Source organism: Macrosteles quadrilineatus, unplaced genomic scaffold (assembly GCF_028750875.1).
Source record: "Macrosteles quadrilineatus isolate MER2022 unplaced genomic scaffold, UCM_ALF_1.0 Scaffold_1__1_contigs__length_201487025, whole genome shotgun sequence".
NCBI lineage: Eukaryota > Metazoa > Arthropoda > Insecta > Hemiptera > Cicadellidae > Macrosteles > Macrosteles quadrilineatus.
In genome coordinates, this window is record NW_026542594.1 from 129,976,638 (window position 1) to 129,995,099 (window position 18,462).

Here is an 18,462-nt window from a genome sequence, read left to right on the forward strand (position 1 = left end):
ATTAAACCTTGCGGAACCCCACATTTAGTGTTAAGCCACTGTGAAATACATTTTTAAGATTTTTTTTAGATTGTTGTTCTTTGATGTCTGTTGGTTAAATATGAATGCATCCAAGTCATTGCCAAATCAGAAAATTTATAATATTTAAGTTTACTCATTAATATATCGTAGTTTACACATTCAAATGCCTTGGATAGATCAAAGAACACCACCGCTGTGCTCTGTGACCCATCCAAGCCATCTGACACCTGATTTATGAAATGTTAGACAGCAGATAGTGTTTTTTTCCCAAATTTAAGACCAAATTGTTTATTGGTAAATAAATTATAAGCTTTGAGTCTATAACTCAAGCAATATGGAACATTCATTGTAGGCCTAGATGTACACATTCTTATGCAAACAAAAAACTCAGTGAACATTTTAAGCCTACCTAAACCGGTTTTCGTTGTCTCAATTTAATTTAATAAATTATGTTAAAATGTATGTCTTCTTGAAGTATCTTATTTTTCCTTATAGGCTAACCTAAATAATCTATGTAACCTTATTCAATAGCAATGCAGTTATCTTATTGTAAAAAGAGTAAATAAAAATAACATGCTCCTTTATTTATAGGGATAGGGAGAAGCAAACATAAGTTATAAGGGTTATTAAATGAATTTTTAACAGGTATCGGTATCAAGTGCAAAATCGTGAATCGAAACCAAAGTTGTAGAATCGGAATCGACCAATTCAGGAATCGGCCCATCACTAAGAAGATTTCATTAAAACTTGAACTGGCAACAATGTTTTCTGTACTTGAGAAGCCAATACTATTATTAAAAATACTCACTAATAAGGAAAAACATCCTTCCCCAAGACGATAATAGGCATGAGGATTGTTGGGAGAGTATTGAATCACCTTCTTGGCATCTCTAACAGATCTGAAATAAAATATTTATAATATATTGAATTTTAAAGAAGAAAAAAATGTAATTCAGTAGTTATAAAATAAGACATATAGGTATCACAAGATTTTTAATTTTCTTTATATTTCAGCTATAAAAAACATCAATGGTTTATAGGTCTACATTCTTTATACATTCTTTCAATGGTTTGAACGGGATTGAATTTTGAGTTTGGAACAGGACAGGATGGGATTTTTTCTATGTGCAAAATAGGCTTTTTAAAAAAATCTTGAGTAAGCTTTTTAGATATTAACACGTTGACCGCGCGTGCCGACTTTAGTCGGCGTCGCCAGCGCTCCCAGGTGGCGCGCGCCGACTAAAGTCGGCACCAGACCAACAGAAATATATTGAGTCAGTGTGAGCTTAGCCTCAGACGGAGACGTTATAATTGTTGCTAGCCTGCCAGCTTAGAATGCGAGCTTTACTTTGGTGTAGGTTGGTACTAAAATTTCCCGTAAAGTCCTGTCTGGCAATGCTTTTGTCCCGGTTTCGGGGATTTTTTCTCTTCAACCCACATTACAAAGACACTGGATACGGATCCGTGCAGTGCTGCTACCTTTGGGTGTTTCAGTGAACTACATCCACTCTCGGGGTAACGCAGCACAGTCACCACTGCTCTTTTGTGATTCGTCAGACTGAAATATTTGAATGCCAATTGCGTTCGCTGATTCGGTTGCGCGCCGGGGCTCCGCCCGCCACTGGGGAGCGCCTGTAAAGTCGGCGCGCGCAGTCAACGTGTTAAACATGACAAACATATCATGACAAATAAAATCAATTGTCTGCCTTTGTGGGACTGATTTACAAAAACCAACATTAAGTAAAAATGCACAGATAATGCTAAAACCTTACCACAAATTTTCAAATTGGCTACAATTTAATTGTGCATCATCAGTCACATTATAAAACCACAAACAGGTAGTTAAACAGACTATTATTTCATATTTTAAACTGTGTAGAGTTTTAAGGACCACGTTCGTGACATCATCCTGGACATGTCTCACGGTCACGGCGCCATTGTCAATATGACTTGCGGTCACAGCAGAATCACCAACATGACTCGCGTTAGGGCGCAATCATGAACTTGTCTTGCGGTCAACGCGTCTTTGTTGACATGTCCTGTATTCACGTCACCTGCCGACATGTCCTGCGTTCACGGCACCATCGCCGAATTACATTACTAGCAGAGTACCCGTCCTTCGTACGGGGTTGGAATATAGTATAAAATGCTTATTGCAGTTATACTCAAGCTTTGCGTTTGCAATTAGGGAGGACACAGTTTGATAAAATTTGTTTTTTTTTAATTTACAGTATTCTATAGTATTACACATCTACCATAACCATAATGTTCTACCACTTCACCTAAACAATAGGGAAACATAAATTATCAACAATTCGCAAAATATCACAAATTATTCATGACATGAAAAACATAAACATAACTGTAAACAATCCTACTTTGACAGTTCTCATTGCAAATCACAGTTTTTTGTTGCTGCTTGGTTTATGCGTGATTGAACTTCAAACACACAAACAAACAAACAAACAAAAACACAAACTATCACATTTATAATATTAGTAAGATAAGATTATTTACAGAACTTCAGTCTAATATTTATTTTTATTTTTGTATCTGTTGAGCGGAGCGAGCGAAGCTCTTATACGTCGACTCTTATGCATTTCGTAATACGCAAACTCCACCTAGACGGCTGAATCAATCGTTTTGAAATTTTGCATGGTGATAAAGTCCATATCGGTGAGTGCCAACATCTATATAGCGTTAAAAAAGTCTCTCAGGGATTCGCCCCACTGGGTCTCAAAGTTTCAATGTAATCCTTATGGAAGCAGTATTTGACACATAAACAAAGACATATGATCAGCTGTTGACTTTTGAATGCGGTAGATAAAGAAATAGCAGATAGCATTATTTCACAGATATTAGAAAATAAACGGTATGGATCATAAATATAATCAAATGACGGCACTAGCTTGAGGTCCGTGACGTAGGAAGTGGTGAAGAAAGTAGTAAAGGAGAGGAAAGTAGGAGTAGTAGTAGGACTGCTCGTCTGGAGTGTGGAAACTGTTTATGACGATTAGATTTAGGTATCTGCATTCCTAAAATTCTATGGGAAGGGAGGAAGGGAGGAATGTGTCCGCGACGTAGGAAGTGGTGAAGGAAGTAGTCAAGGCGAGCTGTCCGGAGTGTGGGAACTGTTTATGACGATTAGATTAAGGTATCTGCAATCCTAAAATGCTATTGGAAGGGAAGGAAACAGGTCCGCGACGTAGGAAGTGGTGAAGGAAGTAGTAAAGGCGAGCTGTTCGGGGTATGGGATCTGTTTATGAACATTAGATTAAGGTATTTGCAATCGTATGATGCTATGGGAAGGAAGGGAAACAGGTCCGTGAGGTAGGAAGTAGTGAAGGAAGTAGTAATGGCAAGCAGTCCGGACTGTGGGAACTTTTTATGAAGATTAGGTTAAGGTATCTGCACTCCTAAAATGCTTTGGGAAGGGAGGGAAACAGGTCCGTGACGTAGGAAGTGGTGAAGGAAGTAGTAAATGCAAGCAGTCCGGAGTGTGGGAACGTTTTATGACGATTAGATTAAGGGATCTGCAATCCTAAAATGCTATGGGAAGGGAGGGTAACAGGTCCGAGACGTAGGAAGTGGCGAAGGAAGTAGTCAAAGCGAGCTGTCCGGAGTGTGGGAACTGTTTATGACAATTAGATTAAGGTATATACAATCTTAAAATTCTATGGTAAGAGAGGGAAACAGGTCCGCGACGTGAGAAGATGTGACGGAAGTAGTAAGGTGAGCAGTGTGGAGTGTGGGAACTGGAAACCGTTTGTAGCGGTTAGATTAATGTATCTGCAATGCTGAAATGCTATGAGAAGGGATGGAAGCATCCCCTCGACATAGAAAATGGTAAAGTAAAGGCTAGCAGTGCGGAGTGTGGGGAATGAAGTTTTTATGACGATTAGATTAAGGTATCTGCAACCCTAAAATACTAAGGGAAGGGAGGGAAACAGGTCCGTGACGTAGGAAGTGGTGAAGGAAGTAGTAAATGCGAGCAGTCCGGAGTGTGGGAAATGTTTATGACGATTAGATTAAGGGATCTGCAATCCTAAAATGCTATGGCAGGGTGTCTACTACATTCTGGATAAAAAATTCATGGACAATTCCCGTACATTTAAGGACACTTTGCCGTAACCTTTGTCGGTGTCATTAGGTCTACCGAATAATTTTCCTGATTTGTCAAACTGTATTAATCTTGTTATTCACTGTAGTTGTACCAGAGAGAAAAGTAAATAATAATAGATAAGAGTTAAAAATTACAAAATAGAAATTTATTGAAAGTAAACAAATATAGGCCTACCTACACTTTAGGTAAAGCTTTTAGTGTAGCAGAGAAACGCAATCATTGTCTCCTGCGATAGCAACAAATATCTCCATCCGTCACGTAAACTTCATAACATAGCTTATTCGATCCAGGCGGATTAATTTGGCATGATTCGCCCTGGCACAACGTTAGGTTCTCGACTACTTTTGTAAAAAAATCTTTAATGCATATTGTTACTCAATTCTTAGTACAAAATCAAGGTATGGTAAGCGGCTATTAATAAGCAATAAGCACAGAGTAAGATTATTGTATTTTCATTTGTAAAGTTAATATCGACACATAGCAATCATTAGTTGTTTATCTTATAGGCTCAATTACATTTTCTTAATATATTTTACAGCTCTTTCAAGAATCAAAATACCCAGGCCTAAACCTAATTATTTAGGAGGGCCTATATAAACTGAGTAACAAACAATGAGGTTATAATAGCAGCAAAGTTACTATCATAATTCTAGTTCACAAGATTTTGATTGCTTAAAGCATACAACTCAATAAATAAATATATGGGAAACAAAAAACATTGAAACCTGAATAGCCAACAATATAAGACAAAGATACAGAAAATGCAATGACATAATTTGAAACCAAGCAGGCCTACATAGTGATAAAACATTAATGCAAACAACAATGCTTGTGGTTTTGTCAATTGAAAGATAAAATGTCCATAAAAAAGGGGTTAACTTACAAAATAAGACTGTAGATTATTTACATGTTTAATATGAAACCATAAACAATTTTATGGCACTAGGCACTGGCCGCGGCAAATTGAATCTTCAAGCCGAAAGTACAAGTAAGAAGTGAAATTTAACAGCCATTATAAAGCTATTATTTTCACGATAAAATAGGTTTGGGATCTAATAATAATTACCCTAGTAATAAAAAAAGAAGTTGTAAAGGAATAAAAGTGATACAACTTTTATGAGCTAGCTGCTGAGACCACAGTTCTTGGAAGTACTTGACTTGACACTTGATTGTCGTGATAAAATATTAATGGGTTTGAGATTGTTAATGGGATTTTTATTGCATAATTACTCTAGTAATAAATTATGAAAATGTAAACAAACATCTGATAAACCTTTTATGTGCTCCTAACCAACTAGCGATCAATAAAATTATGGCCCATTAAAAGTTTAAGGACATTGTCTGGCATTTAAGGACAATTCCCGTACATTTCATGGCCAGTAAAAATTTAAGTACAATTCCCGGTTTTCCCGGATTTCCCGGTTGGTAGACACTCTGTATGGGAAGAGAGGGAAACCAGTCCACAACGTGGTGAAGGAAGTAGTAAATGTGAGCAGTGTTGAGTGTGGGAATGGATTAATGTATCTGCAATGCTAAAATGCTATGGGAAGAGACTGTAGGTTAAAATGATTACGAAGCACGAATCGATACATATTTCGATACATGCAATTGTTTACAATAGAAATTTACAACTGAGTTGACAACAGCCGATTTTTACTCCATAGAGGCTAAAAACGATTTTTACTCCCTAAAGAGTAAAAATGCTACTTTAGACCCGCAACGCATGCATTAAAAATGACTGTTTTTACTGCAGTATGACAAAAACAATATAATATGAACCCCTTGATGACTCCGCTCAATTTTGTGGATGCCTCTGCGAACGCCACCTAGTATTTTAAATGTGTGTTTGGGTTTGCATGTGTTTAACTGTGGTGACAACTGACAAAGGACTGAGTTCTCCTGTTTTTAAAAAGGTGAGTGATGACCAAAATTATCTATGTAAATGAATTGATACCTCACCTGAAAATACTATGTCGTTTAAAAAGGAAAAAATTTACTAAATAATAACCCTAAATCATACAGTTAAAAGCATTTATAGTTGAAATATACTTACTTTTCAAATTTAGCCAGCTGAAAATAATAAAAACTGCGTTTTAAAATTAGTTCTATACTTTCAGGTTTTAAAGTAATCGCCTCAGATAAATACTGTACGGCTTCTTTAAAACACTGGCTGTTTTCGTATTCTTGAGCTTTATTTATTAAGAAATCTATGTCTTTCGCTTCTTTTTTAACTTTTTGATCATCAGGTATATTTTTTATATTTTTAACCTTTTTAACAGCTTTACTGACAAAAGCTGCATTGATATCTAGTCCTTCTCCATTATTCCTGAAAAAATTAACAAACATTACATGACAACCCATATGCATTTTGATAATTACTGCACAAAAAATCCAATTCATACACAATCAGATTAGTATCTAGGCCTTGGGTGAGCGAGCTGGTCTAGTAATTAGGTCAAATCCCACCAAGTCACCGATAGATGTTATCTAAGTGATAATGCCGCACTCCCTGAGGTCAACCCTGAAGTAATGTGAAAAACAATTACGGGCTCGTGCCTAGCGTCCTCGGACGACAAAAAAAAGTATCTAGGCCTTAGTTATGCCTATTTTATAATATTTCAGAGGTATGACAAGAGAGATACACACAAGGAGAATATTGGGAATTATTTTTAAAAATTTCATATCATTTTAAGAAACTTGACTTTGTAGGAACACAACTTGTATACAACATAAGTATAATTATATTATTATTAAACTTACTGTTCTAAGGCAAATGCATTATTGAAATTTTCAGAATCATCTGGTACTTTATTTGTAACATTGTCATTGTAATTGGTATTGACTGTTGTATCCTTCTCTTTGGCTAGCATTTTTTTCAATTTTTGTCTTTCTTTTTTAGCTTTTTTCTTTTCTGCTTTCATTTTGGCTTCCTCTTCTTCTTTAATTAATTCCTCAGCGTTTTTCTGGGCAATTTCATAGTAGTTATTTTTCTTACCTTGAAATCTTTCACAAGGCAGAACTTCTATTTCTGAAAGAAAAATAAAAAAAAACTTAACCAACACTTGTTTGTTACATGAAACACACCGATGAACCAGAAATAGTGAGGGCTTCAGCTAACATCCTCGTTAGTCGTTTGTAGGAATATCCAGCTTGTAGGTTGTTCTTGGGACATGGGAAATTTAATAGAAAAGTATAAAGATAACCGGTCAATAGGTTTTTCCCACACAATATCTAACGACTTTGAAAACAATCGCCACATGTCTGCGGGAGTGGCCGTGGTTTTCAGGAGAAAGTTTGGACGGCCGCAACGAATTGACTGCAAAAAAACAGTAATGGGGCCACAGTGTATAGCCTGATTACCAAGGCTGAATATTCGGGGAAACCAGATAGAAAAGATTACGATGAAGCTTTCAATCAATTAAAAGATTTTTTGAAAAAAGAACTAAAAACTCTCATCTGCTCACCAATGGGATGCATAAGAGACCTCATCTTGCCAGAAAACTTTGCCAAAAGGATTGTGGACTTCCATCGTGCTACTGGTGCTACTATCTGCATTGTAACCTCTGATCAACCTACAGCAAAGAGAGTTCTGAGGCGTGGGCTTTCCCAAGAGGAGTTTGTAACACAGTTGATAAAGCTGATCACCACCGAAGAATTTTCAACCCCTCCACAGACAGACATCACAACCGAACTATCTCCAGACATCACCCAACCAGATGATTCTCTTGTTATCGTTTCAGCAGATGAGCCCTTTGTCACCATTTCACCAGATGAGTCTCCTTTAAACTTTAAATTACGAATCAGACCCAAGATAAATGAAATTAGTTCAAATATCAGATTGTTTCATCAGAATATCCAAAATTTATCTACTCGTATTGAACAACCAGAAGTTATTTTAACAGAATTAGATCCACACATAATCATTTTAACCGAACATAAAATGAATGGAACTGAATTAGAACGTTTTAATCTAGAAAATTACTCTCCTGGTCACACAATACTCCCGCAGCACAACAACCGGTGGGGGTACTGCAATCTTATGCAAAGAGAGTTTGAAGGGGAAACAGCTGGTTTCTGATGAAATCGAAGTACTATGTCGGGATAAACTGTTTGAGTGTTGCTGTTGTACTTTTTAGTCAGGCAGCATCAGCTTCACATTGGTGGGAATATATAGAACACCACAATTACATAATTCAGAGTTTTTAATCCATTTGAATTCTCTTATTAAAATTCTGTTACATAAAAATAAATTTTTAATCATAATGGGAGATTTTAACATAAATATGCTTGTTGTATCACCTGAATTAAAGGAGTTAAAGAATATTCTTACACGACATGGTATGGATTATTTGATAGATTTTCCAACTCGAGTCACAGATACCTCTAAAACCTGTAATGTTTTAACAAATTTTCATAAAGAAACCATAAAAGTAGAGGGTGTAATAACTGCTTTATCCGATCACGATGGGCAAATTATAGAACTATTATTATTACCTAACAGAATAAATCCTCCAAGCATTCACTTTCGGGGAAGAAGTTTTTCAGTTGATAATATGCTATTATTTAAATCACTCTTGGCGAATGAAAACTGGATATCACTCTATAACTCGCGAATTGAAGACAAAAAACTTCCATATAAATACAAATATGCAAATATACAAATATTGGTGACAAATATAAAACTTCCATAATATATTTCACTACTATTTTGATTTATCATTTCCGGTTATTCAGAAAAATATCACAAAAAATACAAACAATTGGATTACAAATGAATTAAAAGAAGAAAAAATAATCTTATTGGACTTAATAAAGTGGCAAGATCATCTGGCTCAGAAATCCTAAAAGCTGAATTTAAGGGAAAAATCGACAATATAAATTTAATCTATTAAAGTTAAAAAGGGACTATTATGACAATAAAATTAAAAACTCTGAAAATGTAAGTAAAGCCTCATGGGAAATCATAAATAAAGAAACACAAAAAAAAATACAAAGAGAATAAAAATTATTATACTTTAAGGTCAGATAATGGTGAAATTACAAATCCCAGGGAAGTAGTCAATAGTTTTAACAATTATTTTGTAACTATAATAGATGACTAGATGATATGGTAAAAGACATGACACCGACAAAGGATGGTTGTCATGATAATGATAATGGTTTTGATAATCATATTCCAAATTTTAGATGTCCGCCAATGGAAGAAAAAGAGCTAATTGCCATTTTTGATTCACTCAAAAATAAGTGGTCTAGTGGCTATGATGGGGTACCAGTTAAAGTAATAAAATTTAATAGGGGTGTGCGAAGCAGCAAAAAATTTTCGATTCGAAGCAACGATTCGATTCAAAAGATTTTCGATTCGATTCGATGCAACTCGATTCGAAGCAATACGGTATTTTTCTATTCATAATTGTCAATTGAGTGGATTAACAATAATTAAAATTTATCACATTTGTGTAATACAAATTTTTGTTGATGTGGTATTAGGCCTATTCATACTTACATATGAATTTTAGGTGAAAAAATATTTATTTTCAATCATATGTATTAGAATAACTGCTGGAAATACCAGTGAGCTGCTTTACTTGCCTATTTCATAATTTTTACTTGGAATTGGCTCAACTGCAAGAAAGGAGAAAATATTTTTTTTATCAAGACACTCATTCTCATTTTAATAACTGTTTAAATAACTAAATAGGTACCGGTAGCTAAATTACAACAAATTTGAATGGAACTTAATATAAAAAGACCATTAAGAAATAAATTTACATATCACAAGTTTAGGGCCCGTGGACCGGCTTCAGGACTGCAAGCAAGAAGAAAATAAAAATAATATGTTTCCACCATGCAACATGTATCATTCATTCCCTGCCTCCTAACCTCCTTAGTATAATAACCTCACACTTACATTATTTGTTACATCATCATAAATAAAGAATTATTATTGGCATCAGTAGGCCTACAGCTTTACATAGGCATTATTTTTATAGGGCCTAAAATAGTAATAGGCTGGAAGCAACATGTCAAGTAGAGAACTCATTGAAGAAAAGATATTGTGTAAACTAATTTCCTATAAAACTCAAAAACAGTAAATAACATACAAACATTGTTTATGGTATAATTAATAAGGACTAAAAAATGCATATAATGTCATACAGTAGTATAGACCTACCGGTACTGCAAGAGATTAAAATCCTAAAACAACTGATTTTGATAGCTAATGAATGAAAAGAATTAAAAATCCATAAAATGAAGCTAAACAATATCACAACTAATTAGGTACCCGAAAAGTAACTCTTAAATAATATATAGAAGATTAAAATAATATTAAATCAAGAGACAAGAAAGTTAAATGCTATCTTCTAGTGCCCTTGGCAACACAGGTCAATGTTTTTAAACTACCCTCAATGTTTTTGGAACAGCAGGGCCTTTTTCTCTTAAGGAAGGGTAGTAGTATGTCAACAAAAACAATGAATCAGTCTCACCAGCCAGGCCCGGGCAACGATGTGTGAATTCAAGGTCATAGACCCTCCCCCTCCCCTCTTACACCACCCGGTTGCTACCCAGTTGCTTCAATTGCTGACAAAATGCAAGTGATGAAACAAGGAAGTAGAGACAAAGAAATATATTTCTTTATTCAAAAACACAAAACTGTTAGAGATTATTTTCAAAGAAATTAATTCAATGTAATTTGTGAGTTGTATATATTGTATTGGATCTTAGAAATATATTTTTTTAACACTATTTAACCAAGATACAGATCTGTTCACTATATCAGATATTTCTTTTGTTTATAATTTATTATGTAAAATACTAAATATATTTTTAATTAGGTATTGAATGAACAATAAATGATTATACTAATATGTCTGGATAAATAGTCTTTCTATTCTTTTGACTCTGTTTTCTTTGCACTGTTAGTGTTGCGTCACGGCTTTTGTCTTGTTACTCTTATCAGTAGACGACTAGACCTGGCTCTGGCTAGTGGCAGTGCGGCAATTGCTCTGTTGTGTCTTTATTCTTAAAGGTCGTGAGCCAACTTAATTTTTAATTCTCATTTGAACATTTTAATTCCTCTGTAATAGATATAATAATATAAGAGTGTTTCTTTGGAAATAAATTATTCTTTTTTTTCTTTTGCCCCAACAAAAATTCGGGGACGGGGACCGACAGACACCTAACAAAAATACCAAATGTATCAGTCTATAACATTGATCTTACTAGTTAAGTATTAAGTAACAATTTTTCAGACTTATTTTTAAAATGATTTTGGAGTAACCTACCTTGTTTTGGCTAGGTTCACAGTAGTAAAATATTTCACACACTGCTTACATCAAGACAAAAAACAAAACCTCTAATCATTTGCAATGTCAAAACAAAAAAATATAAAACAATTAAAGCTATATTTAATGCAAAGAATGTATTAAATAAGAACGCCTTCGTAAAGGAAACGCAACAGCAACGCGCTCCTGTATAGCGGGTATTGCATTGACTTTCTGCAGGCGTTTTTCGTATATGGATACTGACTCCCTCGTGAATCGAATCGTTTTTTGACCACCACTGAATCGAATCGCGATTCGATGCATCGAATCGAATCGAAATTTCGATGCATTTTCGATGCATCGCACACCCCTAAAATTTATTAGGGATCCACTCATCAAGCCTTAAGTTCATTTAGTCAACGCTTCGTTCATTTCAGGAATTTTTCCAGAGCAACTCAAAATTTCAAAAGTGGTACCAGTCTTGAAAAAGGGAGATGACACAGAAATTCAAAATTATCGTCCTATTTTTATTTTACCTTCGATATCAAAAATTTTTGAAAAAGCCATGTATTTAAGATTGGTAAAACATTTGAACGATAATAATCTCTTTTTCCCAGAACAACATGGTTTTAGACAGGACAAATCTGTCAATACCGCTCTAATTACTTTCATTGAGTCAGTAATTGAATCAATGGATGAGAAAAACATAGTAACTGGAATTTTTATGGATTTATCTAAAGCCTTTGACAGCATATCCCATACCAAAATTGTTGAAAAATTAAGTAGTATAGGCGTCAAAAACTCATATTTAAATTGGTTTGAAAGTTACCTTCAAAATAGGAGCCTTATGTAGAAATATCAAAAACGGAAGGAAATCAAGTGATAAAATATCAATCAATTTTGCAACCAATCAAACACGGGGTACCACAAGGGTCAATACTTGGACCTTTATTATTTATTTGTTACATCAGGGATATGGCAAACTATCTTAAGTAAACTTAAGGACATAAAAAATCAACTCATACTATATGCAGACGACTCTATTCTTATTATGTCCGCAAAGACTGGCTTGGAAATGGAAATCAATTCAATCATAGAATTAGGTAAACTTCAGGATTTTTTTTCATCCAATAATCTAATATTAAACTCGCAGAAGACTAACTACATTCATTTCACTACGAATATACTGTATAACACTATGACTATACTGAATACAACACTATATTGGATGTAAAACGCTAAATAGTATTATATATTCAATGCTAATTCGTAATGATTGTCATTCAAAAGTCTTTGGGAAATTACAAGAAACATATGATTTGGTAAAATAAAACACGTTCAGCTCGCATGTGACGTCACTATGCACACACCTTCTTTTATACGCCTTGATTATGATCTATTGCATGTGCCCCACGTTTTTTGTTTTAAATCTTACAAGTATTTATTCTCTCAACATAATATATATAAATTATTTTATACTTTTTAGAGCATTTAAAAACGTGGAATTTTTTTAAGTATTTTTATCGATAAGTTATTTTCTAATTTTTAGTCTTTAATGTGTAAATATGTTATATCTATTTTAAATTGCCTGTTAATACATAACCAAAAACTTATTATCTGTAATCAGATGTTTTATCTTTACTTTGAAATGCTTGTTTTATATTTTTAGAATATCTCGGTAGCAGAACCTGTACCACTTAACCTCTGCTCTTCTAACTGTCAAATTTAAGTATTTACAGCTGACTTAAATTAATTTATATATTTACATTCTTTTGAAATGTTAACATAGAAAATTTGGAAACACGTGGGGCGTAGCCCAAGGAAAATATGAAAATTAAAATATATAATATTGCATTGTCATCCATTTGTGAGCTATGTTTCAAGTTTCAAGTCTCTAGCTCATCAGGAAGTTAGTATAAAATTGATTGCAAAATTTGTACCGGACAAGAAAAAAATGTTTGTGCGAGCTAATAAAAACTTTTAAAAAAAGTTTTTATCTTGCTTGTTTTTACAATCATTCAGAACATCAACGTTGAAATTACCTGCTATATAAACAAATTTGGTTTTGGTTTCCTTTTGTAATAAAACAAAAAATTGTTTTAATTTTTTTTTTATAATTTAAAATTACTAGCATCTAGTACACGGTATATTGAAATTATGACTGATTTTGAACTTGGTATCTCAATACAATAACCCTCAAATATACTATCTACATTATATACATTTATTAAATCATTTCTCTCCTTGACTACTACATCAGACCTAACTAAAATACAGGATCCACCATGTAAACCTTCTTTTCTATAGTAAAAAGCAGCTAAGCTAAAATAATTTAAGGCAGAACAGCTATTTGATCAGGTTTTAGACAATGTTCTACGAGACAAATCATGAGAAACTAACCCTAAAATAATAGAAACACAGTGTAAGCAAAACTCACCTACAGTACACTGGACAGAACTAACAATAAAATTGGCTACAGCTGTTCCATAAGGATGAGAAATCTACCAAGGAGTATGTTTTATCTATGATAATACAGTAGACCCCCTCTTAACCGACCTCGTATTAACCGATAATCGGATTATCCGCCTTCGACCGTAAAATAATACAGTTTGTTTTAACCGACCTTGCTTTGAGAGCAGTTCGGTTTTACCGCCGCTTTCTAGGAATCTCGGCATTTCCGCTCCCACGCTGGGCGATGAGAACTGAACCATACGCTTATCTCCACAGGATATGACTACGACTAAGTTATTTTTTATTGATCTCAAAAAATATACCGTAGCATATTGTTAGTTTATCATCATTGTATGTAGAGCACATCTGATCTGATTTGTTATCTGTGCGGCAAATTTATAACATTGTAAAGTGCGTTATGATTTTGAGAACTGATTATATTATCGCTGGAGTAAACAAACAACGCAACTTGTAGGGAGGGCAGGGAAGGGGGTTTAACAACTCCAAGGTCAAGATAGTTTTTGTGCCTCGAGCCTCCAGTGAGAGGCTATAAATAAACAAACATCCTGTCTTAACAAAATGGTTGCTTGTATCTTTAATTTTGACAAAAGGTTCTGTACTGTATTACGATGGGTTTGGAAAGCATCAATTAATACATTACAGTACTAAAGTTATTAAAATAGGAATTTGTATTGACTCTTGCCTAGAACTATAATGTATTCCACTGAAAGTAGGCTTATTTGACTTAACCGTTTTGTGTTTATTTGTGACTTTTCTATCAATACGTAAAAAGAGATAAGAGTAGTTTATTTTATAAATAATGCAAGTTTGACTTCAAAATAAGGATTATATAATTCCAAATGAATAGTACTTCATTATGTTATGATTTTAGGGATTGCCTGTTTTAACCGACCTTTTGAGTTATCCGACCTAGGTCCGGTCCCATTAGGGTCGGTTAAGAGGGGGTCTACTGTACTCTGAAAATTCATATTTTCCAACTTATCTAGGTTGTTAGGTCGATAAGTGGGTGTTGACAGTTTAAAGTTAGATTGAACGGTGGGTGTTTTTGGCCTCTGGGGCCTCATGGTTGTAAACTTACCTTACAATATTCATTTTAGGCTAGGCCTATTTTATAAATGTTTAAAGTTAATAATAACAAAGATATACGAATTACAAAAGGTATTTTATTGAAACAAATGAACAAACATGCAACGAAATTTAAAAGGCTAAGTTACGTTATAACGAAAGGACTGACAATGGAGTGTAGGCTGAAGTTATAATGAAATATAAGATTAAATAAAAGTTCAAATTTACAATAGTATAATTTAAAATGGGCTCTATCTCAGGGTAGGGTGTCGTGCTGGCTTGAATGCTAAGAATTAATAAATAAAACCGTGTCCAAATAATTAATTTGTTAAACTTAGTACAATATTGCAACAATGAAAATCAAATTTTGAGGTTGTCCAAAAGGTAAGCCCAATGTGCACTGAATTTAAGTGAGTTTAAAAGAAAAGTTTATACTTAATTTTGAAAAATAGATTGTAATATAACTTAAATATAAACTGGGTTTTCTTGATGAAATTAATTAATTTAACTTAGATGAAATCTGGACTCCTTCTTTTAACAGTTTCAACTTTCAACTATGGCTTCCCTTCTCTTTTCAATCTCATTTAAGAAACTTAAATAATGAATGAATGAAATGAAATATTACATGGTAACGAAAAAGTATGTCCCGGGTCTAGGTCTTACCATGAGACCTACAGTAAGAGCTTATTCCCTATATGGAAAATTCGCTAAAATGTGGTATGAGAACAAACTTAAGCTCATGGCCTTGAATTAGTTACGGTATAAGTTTAGTTTACATCTAAACATCCACGCAGGAACCTGATAAAAACTTTTAAAATCCAGGATAAACCTGGATTTTCATTTTGGAAAAATTCATAGGTACACCCTTTAAATACATGACCTTAAACGCTTTTTTGTTTAACACGTTTTGTTAAACTATCTTTAAATACATTTCTTACATTATTACTGTACTGCCCTTTTAGATAGTAGCCTAAATTGATTTTTTTTTTTGCCTAGATAACTTGAATTTGCACCAGAGAAAAATGTCTGAGACTAAACAAATTTTTCAACTTAAAAAAAAATATGTTGGCGGCCTCTTTAACCTAGCATTTGCCCGTCCACATAGACTAACTGTGCATGGAGAATATCAAGCAAAGCAAGGGGTGAGCCGGTACAGTACGAAGGTGAACTGTACTGATAAATGTTTAAGGCAGTGACCAGGATCCGAACTCACAACATCGCTGTCTTGGGCCCGAAGTCCGTGACGCTACCGACTGAGCCACTAACTCACCAACTCATATTATGAAGGCCGCAAAATTAGCTATACAGTATTCATTTTGGAATGTCATCTTTGGTCTAGTATTAACAAGCAAAAGGGGCATTAATTAATGTGTATTTTAAAACTTCTCTAGAAGGACAACGAATAAGTTTAACCTTAAAATGTACTTTAATGACCAAAGGTCTAAAATCTTGTCCGGGGATAAGATCCTCTTTTTTGGTGTCCAACCCCTTTTTGCTGGAGGGAGGTTGAATCCGCCCCCAGACCCCCTTGGCCCAATCCTCGATCCGCCTCTAAATACAATGAAGGTTATACTTTTTTCTATATAAATTTGGTGGATTTTAGTTTATTAATTCGTACTAACCTACTTAAAAATTACATTTGGATTAGGCGGTCCTAGTATATCTTTCCGTTGTGAAGCACAGATATAGCAACTAGTTGGTAATAAAAACTAGGCCTACATAGACCACAGATTTCTCAGAACTTTAGTAATCTCTGCAGCAACTATTCATTTCAACATAATAAATCATCCAAAAAATTATATTGATCTATAGGTCCACAGTTAAATATTAATAAATTTCCCTAACTTTATATTATTTTCAAAAATTTCCTTGACTTGCGGCCTTTTTTTAAAACTTAACCCTAACCATTGATATGTTTCTCGTACTTTCCAGGTCAGTGGGAACCCTGATTATATGGTTTGGTTTATCTCAAAACATCTGTTACTTTCTGGATAGCCCTTGAGTGTTAACTGAAGGAAGTACTTCATGAACATAGGCTAATTTCTGTGAATCCCTATATCTATTGCACTCGAGGAACCATTCAGCACAAGAAGCCTAGGCAAGAAAACATATCTCTAAATTGAAGCTAAGTTCCACTTTGCACTATTTCACAAATAGGCCTAAGTTTAACGATTACATTTATCTGATGAATAAAATTACATGCATCAAACAGTGAAAACACCTATGAAAACACTATGGGGCTAATGATTATTTTTCTGACATCCATACTGCATTGGAAATAGTACCGGTATTGGCAGTTTAACTTAACCCTTCCCGGACGGGTGACGGATATATCCGCCTTCTCTTCAGACAGACTGGCAGGTGCTTGAGCAGTAACCAGATGTTTCGCGGTACCAAGGCGCCACTTTCCTGCTCTCTCCATGGCTGCGCTCTCTCCCACACTTCCCCCTCTCTCCCGCGCCTCCCCCTCTCCCGCGCACCACCCATCTCTCCTACGCTCCCCCTCGATGTTTCGCGCTCAACACTACGTTGTCTTTATTCATTGTTCTTTATTTATTGCCTCACATTGTCATGGTCATATCTTCAAAGACGGGTGGCAGAATATCCGCTGCTTTTCTACTCATCGAGGTAAAATTATTTTGACAGTATGAAGTGTTCCATTGTGTTTATTTTATGTATACTTGTAGGCCTATAACAAAACACAAATAAGGAAAATTTATTTTTATTTTTTCCTATAATTTTTTCCCGTTCTATGTCACGATTTTGCCCGTCCGGGAAGGATTAAACTTTATTCTTAACAAACTATCACTTACCTAACCCAGATTTTTGTAATTTTTTTACAGAAAAAACACAAACAATATGGTAACTAAATGTGAAAGAAATGCTAACCTCCTTTTCTGTAATCTGGCGAAATACTTCTTTTTCTTATAGGTGATAGTTCTGGACTTGTACTGTATCTTCTCTCTCTCCGACATTCTAATCTAAAACCCCCCGCATACATCATGGCTTCAAATAACATTTTGGCACCATAATGGTCAATGTAGAAATCGTCGTCATCCATTATTCACCTAAAAAAATTAAGAATCAACAACAATTTGCTCATTTGTCAATGTTTTCCACAACAAGAAATCTGAAAGCCAAAAAATATCAATGTACCGTAGGTCTACTAACTTAACTTGTAAAGTGTTTTCAACCTACACCAAATTATCAGGTTAGGTTAGTATTGAGTACGAAAAGTAAAAAAATTCATAATCTTACGCAAATTGTAGCACAAGCCCAATAATATTCTTATCGCTTCTCAGACCTAAAACTAAAATTTATAATAATGTTACTTATCAGACTTTCTTTACACATGACTATTAGTAAGAACTGAGTTATCTAGAGGACTGACTAGGTTTAACTTAATGTCCGACTATAAAGGCAGTTTAGCAGCCTAGAAAGTCAGGAGGCTATATGGATTATGGAACTGGGTAACTTAAGTTATCCCAAAAGTTCCTGGAGGCATTTATTAAAAAACAA

General features: G+C 34.4%; 1 protein-coding gene across 2 annotated transcripts in view; it reads right to left on the reverse strand.

Moving 5' to 3' along the window:
- Window positions 1-18,462, reverse strand: part of LOC128984907 (uncharacterized) — a 109,909-nt gene that overhangs the window by 81,165 nt on the left and 10,282 nt on the right. The window contains exons 2-5 of one of the 2 annotated variants that reach the window (XM_054404280.1): window positions 17,833-18,011; window positions 6,905-7,172; window positions 6,198-6,470; window positions 830-920 (exon numbers count right to left, since the gene is read on the reverse strand). In XM_054404280.1, coding sequence (XP_054260255.1) covers window positions 830-920; window positions 6,198-6,470; window positions 6,905-7,172; window positions 17,833-18,004 — 804 coding nt within the window. In that variant the 5' untranslated portion in view covers window positions 18,005-18,011. The remainder of the gene's footprint in view (window positions 1-829; window positions 921-6,197; window positions 6,471-6,904; window positions 7,173-17,832; window positions 18,012-18,462) is intronic. The other variant, XM_054404288.1, reaches the window with a different exon arrangement.